This window comes from Myripristis murdjan, chromosome 5 (genome assembly GCF_902150065.1).
Source record: "Myripristis murdjan chromosome 5, fMyrMur1.1, whole genome shotgun sequence".
NCBI lineage: Eukaryota > Metazoa > Chordata > Actinopteri > Holocentriformes > Holocentridae > Myripristis > Myripristis murdjan.
Genome location: NC_043984.1, coordinates 29,339,275 through 29,357,589, shown reverse-complemented (window position 1 = coordinate 29,357,589; position 18,315 = coordinate 29,339,275). Strand labels below are relative to the sequence as shown.

The 18,315-nt window shown below is 44.6% G+C and overlaps 1 protein-coding gene and 1 long non-coding RNA gene across 2 annotated transcripts in view; one reads left to right on the top strand and one right to left on the bottom strand.

Moving 5' to 3' along the window:
* Positions 1 to 18,315, bottom strand: part of LOC115359032 (uncharacterized) — a 396,103-nt gene that overhangs the window by 311,046 nt on the left and 66,742 nt on the right. The gene's annotated exons all lie outside the window — the stretch shown is intronic.
* rybpb (RING1 and YY1 binding protein b) lies at positions 1,517 to 17,812 on the top strand. Its single transcript, XM_030051236.1, has 5 exons — positions 1,517 to 1,655; positions 2,265 to 2,390; positions 13,580 to 13,885; positions 13,975 to 14,073; positions 14,413 to 17,812. Exons 1-5 carry the CDS (start codon positions 1,630 to 1,632, stop codon positions 14,660 to 14,662), a joined length of 807 nt encoding a protein of 268 aa, XP_029907096.1. The 5' UTR covers positions 1,517 to 1,629; the 3' UTR covers positions 14,663 to 17,812.

Genomic DNA, 18,315 nt, shown 5'->3' with positions numbered 1-18,315 from the left:
TACAAGGCAAATAAATCTTGTTTGTCCAAAGGTACCTTTGTTCTCATACACAAACCAATCAGAAATCATGATTATTATACAGAATAAGGATTTAAAGTAACACCACAGATGTCAAGATGTGTTACAAATGAAACTGGTCTGACTCAGTTACAAACTGTTTTTGCACCAGGTTCCTGTTCTGCAGCACAGTACAAGATACATTAAAAAAAAAAAAAAATCACAAAAACAAAACAGCAAACAAAGAGTAACAGCTTCACAGACACCACAGGGGAGAGAACGCAGTGAGTAAGATGGTATATGTGAGCAGAAATCAGTGGTTACAGGTGTGTCCCTCCTCCAGATAACAATTATAGGCCTGTTTGAGTTGTAAAATAGAAGGTACTCATCTAATGTGGTGATTTTAGTGTATGTGTGAAAAATGATTTCTGACCACAGATGTTTGTGTAAACCGGTATTAGGAGAAATGCATGTGAAACTGATCTAGTGATACGATTTAATGAGCATATCATACTTAATGGCATGTTCTCCTGAGGTATCACAACAATTTTTCATGGAGCATAATATATATTTTAGAATTGGTTCACCTGCAGAGCAGCATGCCTGGTTGGGATACAGTGTCTTGCCCAATGACACTTCAGGACAGAAGCTTGACAACATGGGGGGCTCAAATACAGGTCGTGGAGCTGGAGGACAGTCTGTTTAACCACCAGGCCTCCCTGCTGCCCATGCCTCTCTGTGTTTTTGTGATAACTCTCCTCACACCCTTGTCCTTACATGAACTTTACTCTTTCCAAAGTTGGATACAGCCTGTGGTGGTGCTGTGGAGTGCAACTTATCAAAAAGAACAATCTGTCAAAACAGTCTCCCCCAAACTGCCACCAGTGCGACACATATCTATTATTATTGCTGTTTACCCCGTACGAGCTCAGACACAGCCTGAAGTCCTCAGCAGGTCCCTTACCTATTGGCTGTTCCAAAGTCCAAATTAAAGGCAAGAGGCTTTTGCTATCAGCGTAAGACTTTGGAATTGGCCCGCCTGATGAAATTCAGTCTGGCTGCGTTAGTGTCATCATTAAAATCACTTTTGTGACTCGTTTTTGCGTAATAATTTGATTGGTTAGCACACACTATTATAATTTAGCTTTATGTCTCTGTCCTCTCTTCTGCATCCCTTACCTTACTTAAACTACATGTGCTGCTATTTTTTATAGATTTATTTTTTATTTTATTTTTTTAAAAGTCTTGTAACTTTTTTGCAGCCATTCCAACTGTATAAAACTGAAAATTTACAGTTATGGGGATTGTTATTATGAGTTTTATTATTCATGTTGTTTTTGTTGACCCAGTGCAACCTTTATCTGTGTGTTTCTATGAGGTCTGTCAAATTTCTCCACTTAGTTATTAAAATCCTAAAATCCATCCAGACTTTTAAACCGAGGCGCGCTGTGATTGGCCAGGCGGCGGTCACGTGGTGTAGTGCAGTCAGTCGCTGTGCCGTGCCTCGAGCCAGCGCTGAGTGGAGCCTGTCTGCCAACAGCTTCAGCAGCGGCTCTATCTGGATCCTACAACACTCACTGACAATTACAGGAGACCCCTTTTTCTTCTTATTTCCGAGGATTATTCTTCACCATGGGCGACAAAAAGAGCCCTACCAGGTACCGCAACCGCCAGCTGTCGATTTGTACTTGTTTGGCTCGTTTTGGGCTAGATATTTTGATGCATTTCCCTCACACGGGGAGCGTTTCTCCCTTTTTTCAGTTGGTATGCCTCAGCTAGCTAGAATAGTGCAGTCACTATGGCGGCTTCTCGCTCCCTACAACCCAGTCACTTAACAGACAAAGGGAATTTTTTCAGAGGATACGCCTGGCATTCCCTGAAACGCTCTTCCGTCTCGATAAAGCCGGTTCGAGGACCAATGTCGAAATGGACATTGTCTGATATTCGTTTTGATAGCCGACATGCTAAGCTTCGATACCGAAAATTTTAGCAATGCTTCCCTGCTTGCTAGCCTAGCTGGCGATACAATCGGACGGTGTGGATAGTCGCCCGCTTCGCCAGTGTGGGGTTTTAACCAAAAGAGCTCTACTTACCGGGACTCGAACCCAGTATTAATGACAACATGATCATGCTTCGTGGCATGCTGGGTAGCTTTCATGTCACACGTCGGATCACGTTTATCGTGATCCTCGTTGTAGTTAATTTAAGATTTTGGTGTGATTTTTTTTGGGAACTAACTTGACCTTAACATTTATTTCATTTGTAAGGCCAAAAAGACAAGCCAAACCGAGCGCTGACGACGGCTACTGGGACTGTAGCGTCTGCACCTTCAGGAACACCGCCGAGGCTTTCAAATGCAGCATCTGCGATGTGAGGAAGGGCACATCCACAAGGTAACGTTGCTCTCTCTCTCTCCCTCTCTCTCTCTCTCTCGTCTGAGCGTCTCGTTTTTCCCCTGGCTGGCTGGCTGCAGCAGCATTGCATCGCAATTTATTGGAATGACAACTTTGATCGACAGCCTGTTTGTCTGTGAGGGAAAGGGGGATACGGACTTGTTGATGGACATTCGCGCAAACATCTTCGAGTGTCGCCTGGATTATCCATGGTCTCTCATCAATTTACGACCAGCGTTAACAGTGCTTTTATGCATTTGTCTAGGTGCGCTGGCTGCCTCACTAGCCAGAGGGGGGGTGAGGGGTGGGGTGGGGAAGAGGGACCATACTTCATGATGGCTGTACAGCTACCGTGCATCAACAGAACAGCCACTACAGTGAAAGGACTGCTTTTTGTCCACTGAAACACTGAATGCATCTGTGAACATTTCACCTACCTGTAGGATTGCAGAGGTTGTCAGTGAGGGGCCTGAAAAGTCAAATTGACAGCACACAAGGTGGATATACAGCCTTGAGCGGAATACTTTATTTTTCTGAGATTAAACCTAGTAAACCTAACCTGAATCAGAGTGAGAAATTGACTCCTATTATGTATTTCTCATAATGGGTAACTGCCTTTTCCCTTTAGGTCTCTCCCCTTGTGTCATTTGGATGAGCCTAGGTCATTTCACGCCCGGCATGGCGTGACATTGGCTTTTCATTAGAGGTTTACAGCATGTCACCCAAATTAGACCTTTTTAAAAATATTAATCAACATATTTATACACCATTTATCACTTTTGAAACTAAGCTTTTTTTTTTTGCCCCAGACCTGTTTTGTTTGGAAGCCAATTAGAAGTGACTTTAGTGGTGTTTGTTTTCAGAAAACTCCTCCAGATGAATCATATCTATATTTGTAGTTTGAGGCTTGTCTGTCTGTAATAGGTCCTCTGAGCTAAACTCAGAAATTTTGTGATGTCAGCACAAGGCTACGTCTTATGGGAAATTGAGATGAAATCGCAGTAGTGCTTTTAAATACCATGACGGGATTCCCTTTCATTTTTGTGTATACCGCTGCCGCCTCCTGTTCTGGGGAATGTTTTTGATGATGAGTTGCCTGTGTCACAGTGAGTTTACATGCTCATGTCATCAGTTGCATGATGAGATGGAGAGATAGATGAGTCATTTGTGGGTCTGTTGACAAGTCCCTGGTGCTCTAACCTTTCCAGCTGTGGTTTTACAATGAGTGGCTCGGCTGACACCCATGGCACACCACAAACAGGGAAAACACATCGATGCTGATTTACTGAGAATGCAAAAGATTATGCTCAGTCTTATTTGTCTGGTTACCCTCCCCCTATGAATCTCTTCCTAGCAGCGTGTCGCTTAAGCCCGTAGCTGATGATGCAGGCTAAGCATGCTGTGCGAAGCAGGAAGCGGAGAAAAGCATGTCGTAGCCCTCCTACCACTGTGCTTTGGCAACAGCCCAGTTGCCTCTATTTGGTAAATGGGAGCACATGACATCATTGTGAGTGGTTGTCATGCATCCCCATTTGATCTGAATAGTTAACCTTTGATTGATTCAAATGTTTACCATTGTAGGGCTGCCTCTTATTCTAATGAGTGCTAATTAGCTGTCTTTTCTCCCCTGTTTGATGTATTCCAGCAGAGCATGGGACAGAGCACCATGCTCTCAGCCAAATGATCCACACTTAGGAGAGTGTGTGGTTGTTTGTCTTGTTCCTTTTATCTTAGGCTCTAGCTTCAATGGGCCTTTGTGAGCAAGGCTATATAGCACATAATCACTAATTACTGGAATTCTTCACTGCTGGTAAGAGTCAAAATAATTGTTTTCTCATGCAGTTTTGATTCTTATCATCCTAGTTGTTTAATCTTTTTTTTCAAGGTAGGTGATCTTAGGTGTCAATTTCTGTTTATTAGTCTATGATTTTGCATACACAGCAAAGATTGAAACAAATATCTCCTAGTCAGTGTCATGTGGTTCTGTGAAAGAGATGCTTGAAATGGATTTCTGTGTGTAGGAATGACGTTTGGAATTGTGGTTTGTGAACAATGAGCTAAATGATAGATTATGGATATAAAGATAGATCGTTCCACACATTCACACCACAAGTAACTTGAGAAACCAGTCACCAAATATTCTTTTTCTGTAACCTTAGACAAGTCAGTGAGTGTTGACTGAGGTTGCCTCCATCCAGGGATGGATGGATGGATGAGCTGCAAAGAAAAGTTGGATGTAGTTGGATGAAGCTTAGTGCAACAGAGCCAGTCATGCACAAGTCCACCTATTGCTGAAATATTGTTGGTGCACCAGCTGTCAATCAGCTTGCTCAAACAGATCTAAGTGCAGTGTTATGTAGGATCTACTCCACTGTCATACATAAAAATTAATGTTCATAAGTCAATAAATATTTTTCTATACCTTTGAACTCAGAACAAGTTCAAGATGCAACTAGCAGTAATCTGTAATCCCGTAGTTATTCTTAAAATGAATCATTTAGTCTATAAAATGTCAAACATAATGACAAATGTCCATCACTAAAGTAATGTCTTAAATTTGCTTACATTGTCTGACCAGCACTCAAATAAGTCTTTTCTTGATAAGAAACACAGAAACAAGCAAATCATAGTATTAATGAAGTTGCAACCAGCTCACAGCAAATCTGTTTTGTTCTTGATAAATGACTAAATTAATTTTCTGGAAACTGACTAATTGTTTCACTATAAGTGTTCCTACTACGTTTTCAGACACCAGCTGTTTCTACAGGTGTTGGTGGAGAAATATTGATGGACATGTATGCAGGGGTCCCAAGTTACATGTTTCTACACAGGAACAGTGGTGATGGTTTGGGTGATGGCTTATATCCCAGCAAGACATCAGTCATACTTTGTCCACTACCAGTGATAGGTAAGCTAGGTAACTTTAGGTCATATGACTGATTTGTGCAAATGGGAGCAAGAATGTGTGTTAACGAGAGCAAAATGCTGGCCGCGGCATCAGCATGCAGGGAGAGGCCCCGTTCTCCCCAGCCGAGTGCAGCCTAACGAACCTGTTGACCCAACCCAGCTCGGTGATGTAACGCGATACCCAAGTAGGCTAAATCTAGCCACTGCCTCCCTGACTCTTAAACAAGAAAGCACTATGCGTTTTGCACCTGACCTCTCTGCTAATCTACAAGTCCAAGTAGCCGAAGTGTTCAGCCTCTTTTTTTTGTTCAGTGCCTGGTTCCTCAGTAATTGGAGAAGGGCTTGCATTAGCACCCCCTGTGAGGTGCATGCTATCATATTCAAATGTTTCTGGCACCTGAACCTGATCGCTGTGTGAACGTGACACCGTGTTGCTGTACATCAGTTTGTGGTGTGGTGGTGTTTGGTATGCACCTCTGGCAGCCCCAGGGCCTGGGGAGAAACCATTAGGAGCCCTCTAAAGTTGATTGATGATAGGGATCACAGGAAGTCTTGAGGTACGTCAGTCTTTGACTGCTGTGCTGTTATCTCTGCTCTTTATGAGCTTTCGTCTAAAAATCACAAGTAGTTTCGAGATGCTCTTTATGTAAAAGAGAGCAAATAGGTGGTGTCTGTCATTCAAATCAGCAAAGTGCTATGGTTTGACTGCATTAAATAAGCTCACTTAAGTAGTCCTAATTTGTTTGAAGCTCAGACTACTGAGTGTCTGGATAGTTGAACTGCCATTACAATTGACATATGCAGCAGTGTGAAATAGGGTGATTTATATTGGCAACAACTGTCATACTGAAAAATTGTATAAGACAGTTTCCCCCCTATGTGATTTGATACCAAGATCTAAGGACCAGGTCAGAAATCAAAACAAAATGGCTTGTCTTTTTCACATGTAGTATGATGTCAAATCTCTTGAACAGAGAAAAATGATCTCATCTCAGTCTTCAGTTGGTGATGTCAGTGGTCTGAATAAAACTAATTATTGAGCATTGTTTAGTAAAAGTAATGTATTCTATCAGGTCTCTGAATCTGGATTGGCAGTGGGAAAAAATGATCCAGAAGTGTAGTCCTTGCAGAATTTCTGATTTGTTACTCATTTAGGCTGTGCACTGAAACAAACACTGCAACTGAAAATGAGATGGTGTTGGTTAAGCAAGAATACTTGTATGCTCCATACTTTGAATATGTTTTTTATGGTGTTCCACTGTATATTGGATATATGAATATGTCACCAGTTAATCTGTCCCTTGGGTATCGGTTGAGACAAGTCAGTTTTCCCAGTTCATCTCTAGCCTGCTGTATAGGCTGATAGAGTTGCATATCCCCATGAGGAGCAGTTTGACAAATCTGAAGGCTTTTTCTATAGCTAGGATGGTGTCATGCTGATTATTGTGGTAAGCCAACTATAGCCTATGGCAATGATATGACCATAACTATAGATATTTGCAGATCTAGCATATTGAAGCAAATGTATTATGCATGGAAGCTATGGCTTTATAATAAGCCCAGATGGGAAATCCATACAGCCAGACATTACCATTATGTAAGTTAGTAACTGTATCTTAAATATAATGTAATGCATTGGTCAGGTGTCTTGACTTTTAATGCACAGTTGGTCTGTATTAAAAATCAGCTTGGCTTGAAGAGTGGGTTTATGCCCCACTCCACCCCCCCACCCCCCCAAAAAAAAGGGAGAGTGTATCTGCAGCGCATGTGTGCGTGTGCAGGCTCAAGTATTGAGGCTGCGCAATTATTGGAAAATAATTGCAGTGTATGAATTTGTTTGTGTGTCTGAGTGTGTGTGTCTTGCTGTCTGTGAGAATGATGGAATAGAGTCATTATAATCTGTGGATTCTACCACTGTCACATTAAGGCAAATTGTCTAGGATAATGGAATTACATAAGAGGGACATGCTGGCACTCCATTTGTATCTGCACTTCCTCGCCCAACCCCTTCCCCCATTGCAGCCCCCGCTCAGAGGAAACTGCTTTTGCTTATCCAGCATTATCGGCATCTGCACTAAAACCCTGAGCACGAGCGGGTAACCCTAATCTTTACGTGTTAATTGGGGGATTTAAAAGTTCTTAATTACTTCATGGGATTTGGCAGAGTGTGAGTGATTAAATACAATAGCCAATTTGGCAATCTGACAAAACAGAGAGAAATGTTGAGAGCGCTGTTGAATTGGGGCTCCTCCCACTCAGGAAAAGACGGGGCAAGCGAGTGAGTGTGACGGAGAGCGAGCGCTCTCAGAAAGATACAGGAAAAGTCAAAGGAGGACAAGCAGGGAGGGAGGGAGTGAATGAGTTGTTAAGTGTGGAGTCACAGCTAGCTGAACAGTAAGGGAGAGGGCAAAAGAGGACAAGGAGAGAGACAGAGAGCGAAGGGACAGAGGGGTACGTAGCGTCTGGACATTTATGCGTGTGTGTGTTGAGGGATGGAGGGGGGGTATGGATCGCTGCAAGGGGGATGTGTTCATTCAGCCGAGAGTCTCCAGGGGCTGAGGCAGAACGGAGCACATCATTACCGAGGGAAGGAGAGAGAGCCAGGCCGGACAGCCTCTTCCCCTCCTACCAGCACCACCATTGATGCATTTGAAGGAACATTACCATTTGACGTGTTGTTCACCACATATGGGACCAAGAGAAACTGGAAGTGACCATTTCACTTGGTAAAAATGGATGGCTCTTTCTAGTTTCTAGTTATACGTGGCTGATCTAAGAGTACTGAGAAACCGTAGCACAGAAAAAAACAATTCAGTTTGGCAGAGTTGAATCATGGCTACAGTAGTCGACGGGGGCTCCGCTTTTGACCTCGTAGTGTCAGGTTTCCTCAGTTGTTGTTTTCTGTTTGTTTATTTGATGTCGTCCCCCTTGTGTAGTCTACATGAAAGGCTGCTGTGAAGGCACAACGTCCCCTTTGGCAGTGCTGCTTGATGACTTGTTGAGCTAATTTGAACCAGGCTCTGTTTACACAAGAGCAAGTGGGCAAAAACCAGGAAAGCAGCAAGACAGGGGTGACCGGGTCCACCAGACAGATAACTCACGCACACCAGAGATAAAGCAGTGGGAGAGGGGGGATGAGAGGTGAAGAAGAGAGCTACTTAAAGCTGGGGGAAGCTGAGGAGGAGGTAAATGCACAGGGAGAGAGTGAAGAGAGAGCTCAGAAGAGACAAAGAGGGAATGATGGAGTGGTAATAGAGAGGAGAGACTGGGGGGGGAACGAGTGAGTGATACAGAGCGATGTGACACAGCACTGCTGATGGAAGAAGGAGCTCATACATGCCTTGTGCCTTCACAATGACTTGCTGTCAATCTCCTCGATGCAAGGCAGTTTGTAGCCGGAAAGGTCAGTCACAGAAGGAGAAATCTTGACAGTGTGAAGATTCAGACTCTTGCACACCCCAGCAGACACACACCTCTGCTTTTTTCCTCTTAGTTTTTCTGCCTGTGTCTCCGCTGATACTTGCTCACTGGCACAGACCTGTTTTTCCTCAAATTTTTTTTATGTATGTCTCTCTGTCTGACACGCAAACTTAAACACAGGCAGAGACAACCTTTAGCCTGTCAGGAGCAGGGGAGAAAAAGAGACTCCCAGCAGTTAACGTGGTGTGCAATGTTTACAGCTCTTGCAGAAAAGTTGAGATCTTTTTGTTTCAATGTGAGATTTCCCTGAATTCTGTGGCTCTGTGAGCTTGTCTCAGTAATTCATCTCAACATGTCACTGTAAGAACCAGTAGGGGTTTTCCATTGGATTTTTTGGTTGCGCCAAGTCAAACAGTGCTGTGCTGATTTGCATTTCCAGTACCAGATTAAGTGCACCCAGTTGTGCCACACTCGAGATGGACCATCTCATCTGGAATTAAGTCCGAGGTGCGCCAGACCCGCCCTCAAGTGGGCAGAGGCAATGTCAGAGGGCTTCATCATCATTGGTCAGAGAGAACCTGAACCTGGTTGTAAACTGCTTATAACCAGGAAATACCAAAGTGAGACTTGTAAAACTTGTGTCGTAGTTGCTAATCTATCCATGTTTACATGGGTAGTGGGGGCATACTTAACACCTAAAGGCATTTGATGGGAAGGGTGTGGGGGATCCACAGTCCCCCAAGGGGGCAGTTCCCTCAGGGGGCACATGGGGTAATGTTAAGTCCACAAAATCCTGACTGGAAGGGATGAATGAAAGGATGAATGTTTAATGCCTCTCTGCCGGGCAGTGGGAATGAATTGAGCAGCACTGTAGCCCCAGGCTGCTCTTCAGGTGCTTTCCGTAGGCTGCAGCTACTTCATCCATGGATGGCTAGAGGTGACAACAGTGCTCCACTCGATGGAGACTCATTTGCTCTCAGGTAACCGGTTAAAATATTTCAGACAGGCAGCACAGGCTGCTCCATCACCCTCCATATTGTAAGGGGAAGCACCGCTTGTTTCTGCATAATGATCAAGTCATGCTGCAAATGTTGACATGGACAAGTGCGTCTTGATGGTTACGTTGGTGCCAGTGTGGCACAGGAAGGTGCTGTGATCAAACTGAAGCCCTGTGGCATCCTTGCATGTGGGATCTAAGAGAAGTGCTGCAGGCTGGGGCTGTGATAGTCTCTCAGTCCTGTGTGGGAAAACCAGGTCATTACTGAATACACGAGAACAGAGGATTCATGTTTCTGATGCTCTTAGTGCGTCATCCAGAACAAGGAGCCCACGTTTTCACCGTGTAGATGCCGTTATTTACAAAGTCTGAGTGAGTGAGTGAGTGGGTGAAGTTAAATAGTCTCAGCTCTTCTGTAGGCTCTTGTCTGTTGGTCCACTCTCTCTCTCAATCTCTCGCTCTCTCACTCTCTCTCTCTTGTGCGCTCAGCTGTCTGCCACTGCATTCACTCAGCTTGGCAGGAAATAATTGCTTGTCCTCCACACAGCACTTCAAATAAAAGAGCCGTGTTAATGAGGGCTTTCCTGCGCCTCTCTCTCTATCACACTCTCCATCTCTCGCTCATTCTCTTCATTACTCTCTTCTCTCTCTCCATGAAGTGCCCAGCCTCAATGTCTCTCTCTTTCTAGAAAGAATTCCCTCTAAAACAGCGGACTCAGCTTTTGCTCCTCACTATCGGCTACTCCTGGGCAGTGAGGGATCCAGCAGAGTTGTGGTGGTTCAGGGTGACTGAATCATTGTAACTATGGGTGTCAATCTGTCTGAATTAGGAGCATTTAAGCATGATGATAGTTATTTTTGGGCGTCCCTTGGAGGGAGTCTCCACACACACACCCTCCAGACTGTGGAATTTAAGGGGCAGGCAGAGGAGGTGCTGTCAATCAAAGCCTGTTTCAGTGTGAAAGGGGAGGTAATATGCTGTTAGCCCTCTCAGTGGGGAGTGGTTTGACAGGAGGTTTGATGCTTACTCACACACACACACACACACACATGCACACACACATACATGTGCACACACATGCTGATTCCCCTGGAATTTATTGGCAGCAGTGGAGTTGGGAGCAATTTCAGCGATGGGACCCTGGTGTTCATTGCTGGTCCTGTTCCCAGTATCAGTTCCAGTACCTGTTTTGGTTTATAAATTGTTCCTGTTCATATGCTGACAACACAATATGAGCCAAATGTACTGCTAACAGTATTGTACTGTAATTGGTATATTCTGTGCTAAACAGACTGGCTGGGTGACCTTTTTTTTTTTTTTTTTTTTTTTTAATTCATTTATCAGTTTCAGTTTTAGTAGTGTGGGACAATTTGCAGCAGTGTAGGGTCACTGTGTTTTATAAATGCAGGGGCCACTTAGAACACACAAATATCAAGGTGGCATGCAGAGTCTCCTGCCACATTAATGGGCAACAGAGCAGCGCTGTGTGAAGCCATGACGTGTGGTCAGTAAATAAATAATGGGCCAAAGAGAGCGGCGGCTCTATCATGCCAGCAGCAACTCATGGCTGACTTACAGCTGGCACTGAATCACAGCTTAACTACCGGGGCCGCTTCTGCCGCCACTGACACAAATCTCGAGCTCTGGCCGGGGCCTCAGCTTCGGCGACAGGCAGAGGAGGCGTGGAGCTTATCAATCAATCAATCACACTCTCTCTCCACCTTCACCGCTCTACTAACAGCTCGCCCTGCCAAACAGAATGATTTCTGGTCCTGTTGGATGCCGTCCGTGCTCACGGCCTGTTTACGAATGTTGTGCTGCCTGCCACTGCCAACTGGTGTGATGGATAAGTGCAAATATTCATGGCCGTGGGTTAGAGAGACAAATAGTTTTTTGTGTGTGGGTGTGTATGTGGGTAAGCGCATGTTACCAATGTACCTTTTGAAATTTATTGACTCTTGTATGGTAGCCTCGCAGCTTTTGCTCAATGCTGTTTTCCCGTGTGGCACACGGGAAATTCTCTTGTGCCCCATGTAGGAGCCCCAGTAGGAGTGATCGACACAAGGGCAGCAGGTAGAAAGAGCCACAGGCTCTGTAGAGCCATGGCAGCCAACACTGGTGGATCAACGGACTAGGGCTCATCAGCATTCGCCACTGCTGGTGTATTGATTGGAGCATGGTGTGAGCGCCACGACATGATGCCCTATTATGAGTCGATTGATTGCCTTGTGATCGGCTGCTCCCCCCCTCAGGGAGAGGCATTGGGCTCCCTCTCTAATAGGCTGCAGCAGGCTGAGAGCAAATGAGCCTGATGGAGCAGTGGGGAGATAAGTGGTGGAAGAACTGGACTGGGAAATAGGGGAGAAGAGGGACAAAACACTGGAATTTAAAAGTGTTAGGTTAATAAAAGAAGATGGAGAGAATGGTGTGGGAAGACGGAATGATGTGTGGGGATGGTAGAGGAGAATTGACTGAAGTTTTAAACTGAAACACTGAGGTTAACAGCAGTACCAGCCTGATACTATATGAAGCTCCTTCTATCTTTGTCTTATGTATTTACTCGTCAGCCTTTTTCACATTCCCGTGGCATTTGTATTCATGGCGAGGACTTCATTTTCCAGATGCAATGCTTGTTTATCTGCCCAGCCTGATGCCCAGAGACAGAATGACTGACAAAAGTTTGTGCCACCCTGAAGACACCCTACTTGACCACAGGCTCACTGAAACAGTCCTGATGACCAAGTCCCCCCTTTCCATTGCTGGAATAGAACAAAACTCCTCCTGTCAAGAAAGGACTTGGGTTTGGGGGTTTGTAGTATACAGCTCACTAGCTAGCATAGCTGGTTGTGCTCCTTTTGAAGGGCCTCTGAGAAGCCAACGAGCCATGCCAGGCTGTTTGTTTGTGCACTAAGCTTTTCAAGTGTATGTTTGTGTGTGAGCGCATACTTGTGGCTTATTTCTTGCCATGCTTGCCTAGTGCTGGCCTGTGATTATCCACGTTGTTGGCTGCAGCCTGGTCTTGGACGGGCCTGAGTTTGTGCCAGGCTGTGGTCATCTTTCCCTCTCCCCTGAGGTCCTCTGCCTCCCCCCAGATGCTGCCAGCTGGTGTCCATTATGCTGCAGGTGTGTGTGCTGGCTCAGGCAGGCAGGCTGTGGGTTAGCATTTATCCTCCCAACTTTAGGCCCTCTTCATCTGCACAGCTGACAGAGCAACAAGCTGTTCTCACTGCAGGCATGTGTCTGTAGGACTATAGGTAGGTCAGTGGAGAATAATAGAAAAGATGCCTAAAATAACCTTCTAGGGAAGCAAGGTGTATCTCTTAAACGGTTTCACCTGTGACTGTTTCTTCATCTTCAGACACTAAGTTGTTTTCCTTCATTTTTGCCTATTGAACAAGAATTGCAGAACTCAGAGTATTTTTTGTGTGTGTACTCAAGTGAGTCAAAGAGAACGGGCAGAGTTGAATGGTAGTGGTTGGTGAGTGAGCTGCTCAGTGAGCAGAGCGGTTGTAGAGCGTCCCACTGAGTCCCAGTCTGACAAATGGGGCCAACCCTGCAGTAATCAGATTAGAGGGCCTAAGTGACGTGCTGCAAATGTCCCACCTTGTGATCCCCTGCATTCATTTTATTACAGCCGTGAGCTAATGAGATTACCCTTCAAAACAGAGCTGCTCCACCAGGAAGCGGTCGCTTAAACCTGCCTCCACAGCAGCTGGAAACATCAGCCCCTTTCACTCCCTGCCCTCAAGGTTCAGTCACCTCTCTTTGTCATCCATAGTGGTACAGTGTTGGTCTGTGGCCAGAGCCAGCTCACAGCTCCACTACCAGGCTAATCCCTGTTTGTGCCTTGGATCTCCTCCACAGGAAACCTAGGATCAACTCCCAGCTGGTGGCCCAGCAGGTGGCTCAGCAGTACCCAATGCCTCCCCCGCCCAAGAAGGAGCGGAGGGAGAGGAGCGAGCGCTCAGACAAGGAGCGCCCAGACGCAGACGGAGACCGCGCTGAAGGGGAGGGACGTCATGAAGGCGAGCGCCCAGAGAGAGTGAGGCCAGACGGAGAGACCCCTGAGAAGGACAAGAGCGACAAGGACCAGCCGATCAAAGACAAACCCGACAGAGAGAAGGACATCAGCCCGGCCATCACCAAGAAGCCCAGCAGCAAAAAGACCAGGTGAGTGTTCATGGAGATGTTTCACGCGTGTATCTGGAAGCCTGCTGTGTCAGTGTGGTGCTCACTGCTGTTTATCTGTTTTCCTGTAGACCCAAATCGGACAACCATCAGAGCCCACCCAGCGACAAACACAGCATACAGTCTGGAAAATCAGCAACCAAGACCAACAAGACCTCTCACATCTCCAGGTGTGTAGTGACCTCTCCTGTCCTTTGTCTCTTTGACACAGCACATATCTTCATGGTGGTGATGATACAAACACCTTTTTACAGAGAGACATTACCCTTCAATGGTAGTGTGAAACCTCAAATGATTCACCAATGATCTTTTACACTAAACACCCACTCTCATTTTATACCCACTTGCTCTGACTGTTCATGTATCACCCGCTGAAATGAGCAATTTAGTGTAGCCGCCCCCACAGTGCTGGCAACCTCCTCCTTGTTGTTGCTGAGATGCCGATATTGTGGCTGCCATTTCTAGTTAATAACTTCTTTTTTTTTGTTTCTCTGTGTCATTCCTTTCAGGCCCAAACTGAAGAACATTGACCGGAGCACCGCCCAGCAGCTGGCTATCACCGTAGGGAATGTGACGGTGATCATAACAGACTTTAAGGAGAAGACCCGCTCCTCCTCCACGTCCTCATCCACCATCACGTCCAGCGCAGGCTCCGAACAGCAGCACCAGAGCTCCGGCTCCGAGAGCATGGACAAGGGCTCGTCGCGCGCCTCCACCCCTAAAGGGGATCTCTCTGTGGGGCACGATGAGTCGTTCTGAGGCTCCCCTTCCGCCCCCACCCTCCTCCACTCCCCTTTCCCCACATTTCTGGACACTATGGATCCCATAGGGGGAGAGATTTCACCTTTCCTATTGCTGCCCTGCCTCCATTCCATAACCACCCCTGGATGCTGAGAGGAGCTGGCTGGCTGAGAGGAACAGCACCGTGCGCCTGCCGGGGAAATGAATGCCCTGCTCGGGGAACTTCCTCGTGGTTACACCCATGGTACAGGCGAGGAGAGCGGGGTTACAAGGAATAAAGCGCCCCCCGCCCCCCCCTGCGGTAGCATCCAGACACTTGTATGTATTGTTTTATATTTGTACGTGGATGTGAGGCCAAGTCGACATTTTTTGTTTTTGTAAAGAAGAATTCTCCGCTGTGCACAATAACCATCATCGTTTTAATAACTTTAAACCATTATTACCCTTATTTATTACCTGTTGCACCTGTATACTTTGATATCCTCCTTCTTTTTTTATTTTATTTTATTTTTTAATTTTGTTTTATTTTTTTTTTTTTGGTTGAAGCTTTGCTGTGTAGCTCTGCCGATCGATCGTTCCTTCAGTGTTTTTACAGTTTGAAATGTTAGGACAAGACTCTGGAGTCACACAGACATGCACACATATACATGCACACATACAAACACACGCACACACACGCATACACACACCCACACACACACTGGTGCTAGATACACTGTGAAGCGTTTTTTTCAGATCTGGGATTGCCCATTCACTCAATGTGACAAAGTGCTGATGACTCATTCACTTTTCTCTACAACACTGTCTCACTCTGAACACTGTTGGGACCTCTGTCAGGTCCATCTAATTGATATGTACAGGTCAACATGCATCAAAAGGTCACCTGAAGTTCAGACACCTAACCTTTTCAACTAGATTGTCTATGATTTAGTATGCTATAGCAGATCTCTTATACAGTATCTCATGTCCTTAACTGTATAGTGTAGGCTGTTGTGTAAAACACTAAAAGCTGTTGATATTTTCTGCATTCCGTACTTCAATTACTAGGTTTGCTGGCTGAAGGTAGAATTGTCCCTTCAGCTCTCAAGCCAGGGTTTTTTCTGTTGTGACTGAAGGATAGTTTTGTGCAGTTCCACTTGGTAAAACCATATTGAACTGTAAAATAGACCTACTCCATACCTGTCGCTCTCAAGCTATTGTGAATGGATTTTTTTTTTCTTTTATTGTGGTCCTGAAGACATCTTTGAATTTTCATGCTCTCAAACTGGTTTCCCAGACACTTAAGTGCAAAGACCTGAACGATTTTATGAAGATTGACAATTCGATTGACTTATTTTGATTGATTAATTTAAGACTCCAATATGTCATTGAAGGCAAAAAAATGCAGTAGCTGATAGAATATAATTGCTCTTTGAATTTTCAAAACAGCAAGGCTTATTTAAGGGTTTTAATTCACTTTCACCTTAGCTGATACTAGACCAACATAATTTCCTTTTAACTGTATGAAATTGTATAAAGAAGAAATGTGTATATGATATCTTAGTTTTATTTATTGAAGGACCAAAGGAATTTCATGACATGAAACATAGACAGATGAATAACAATTTGAAATGCAATTATCAAATGTGTGAGATGAAATAACAGTTTAAATAAAGACTAATATAATCCATTTAAATGGTGTTCTTATTGTCCACTCGTCTCTGTGCACGGCGAAATCAGGGCAGAGGATGGCGTTCTTTGAGCTGAGCTGAAGACGGCTACCAGCTTTACACTCGGTGGTGAATCGTGCCTCGTTTGTGCAGGCAGCGAGGAGCAGACTGGATGTGGGTTGGTAGCTGAGAAGAGCTCTGGGTCTGCTGGGTCTCGCCAGCTTTTAGAGGACGGCCTCTGCCTTAATGAGCCTCCCCTTCGCTCAGTTGGACCGCCACAGTGCATGTAGCTCCCCTAACAGAGGCCCTAAGCTCACCAGTTCAGCTGCTCCCACAGAAACTAAAACAAGGTTATGTTAGGTGAACATGTCCCAAAAAAAACCAAACAAAAAAATAAATAAATAAACACTTGATGTCAAGCCAGTCCCAAAGGGGTCAGAATTTGATTGATGATTAAAAACATTGCTGTATCACATGTAGGAAGAAAAATCACGTGTGTTGTAAGCAAATGTTTGACATCAAGGAGGTATGTGTTCATAACTTTTTTCTGCTATTTAGCTATGGTTATTATGTAATTATGTACTTTACTGCATACAAATATGGAATCAGTGTTCAAAGTGAGGAAAAGCAATGTGAATAGAAACAAGTGGGACCGCTGGGTCAGAACATGAGGGCGAAAATGTTTTGTCCAATTTTTACTGAGAATATTACCCTGCTTTGTAATGCAATCTATTAGAAATGGGCCTAAAAAGCCATCTTCTCACCTGCCTTATCCGCAACCACTTTCACTTTGACTGAGTACTCCAACAGAAAGGATTCATTATGTTAAATTATTGACAAATGGCCATTTGCTGAGTATATGAATTATTGCTTGTATATAGAATTTGAAATGGTGCAAAAGCCAACACTATGAAAATGGCATTGGAGCTGAAGTCTTTTGTTTGTTTCCTGTTTCCTTTCCGCGCAAGCAGTTCTGTTCTTGTGTGCGACCAGTAACCTTAATTTACTGTGTAAAGATGGTTACATTTTTTAGCTTTGTTTGTCAGAGACCCAAATATAGAATGCTTGTTTACTGACTGTATAACCTTAACCGTGAATTTCCAATTAAGTGTATTATACAAACTCATTTCCTCCTATAACAATGTCTTGTACAATGCTTTTAAAGTTATTGCTCGGTAAAAAAAGAAAATAATAAAAAAAAAAATGTAGGGACAGTATAATAATCCATTCTTTGTTTAATCCATTTTTAGTTTGTTTCTTTTTTCTAACTTATAGCTGATGTGTCATTGTTTCCCCTTGTGAAATGGTCACATTATGTTCCTGGTGTGGAAATGTATGCAGCATTTTCAGCGCATCACGGCTCCTTGTCTAGCTTATAATGTTGAAATAATACATGTTTCTGGCATGTGCACGACTTTGCGCTTATAGGCTAACCTGATCATTTTTCCTCCGCTTCAAATAGAAATGTCTATTTATGAATTTTGCTTGTAGTTTTTCACAAATAAAATTGTTAAAGTTATCTACTTTCTGGGTCCTCTGTGTCCTTTATTGATTATCCTTCCGTTCAAGTATCTCTGCAGACACGTGGAGCTCTGAAGTTCAGTTGCTGGGCCTTATCAGATAGCGCTAGCTGTGTGTGCAGGGGGACTGTGGGCTATTGATTGAGATGTCAAAGGGAGTGTGTGTGTTTGTAGAAGAGGAAGCCTTGACAGTGCATTGACACGTGAAGAGGGATCTCCCATATTGACAACAGCCTTCAATCATCTCTGCTGGGGAGCCCCCTCTGGCCCCCCCTCGAAACCCCTAGAGGCTGTTTAGCTCAGTAAAATGCCAGACCCTTGCTGTGTCATCTAAAAGCCCAGACCACGGACGACTTCTCTGTCTAGACAGATATCAAAAACGGCTATCAAAAACCTCTGAGGAGGAAAGCTGATGCTCACATTTGTCTTTGAGAGCAGATTCACCTCTGAGATGCGAGCGAAGTCTCCGAGGCAGTACGGCTCATTCCATCACTGCTTCTGG

Excerpts from the sequence above, each read along its gene's own strand:
- rybpb (XM_030051236.1), top strand. The coding sequence starts at position 1,630 with ATGGGCGACAAAAAGAGCCCTACCAG. Across the intron at positions 2,391-13,579 it reads AGGAAGGGCACATCCACAAG|GAAACCTAGGATCAACTCCC; the intron begins GTAACGTTGCTC and ends TCTCCTCCACAG. Across the intron at positions 14,074-14,412 it reads AAGACCTCTCACATCTCCAG|GCCCAAACTGAAGAACATTG; the intron begins GTGTGTAGTGAC and ends CATTCCTTTCAG.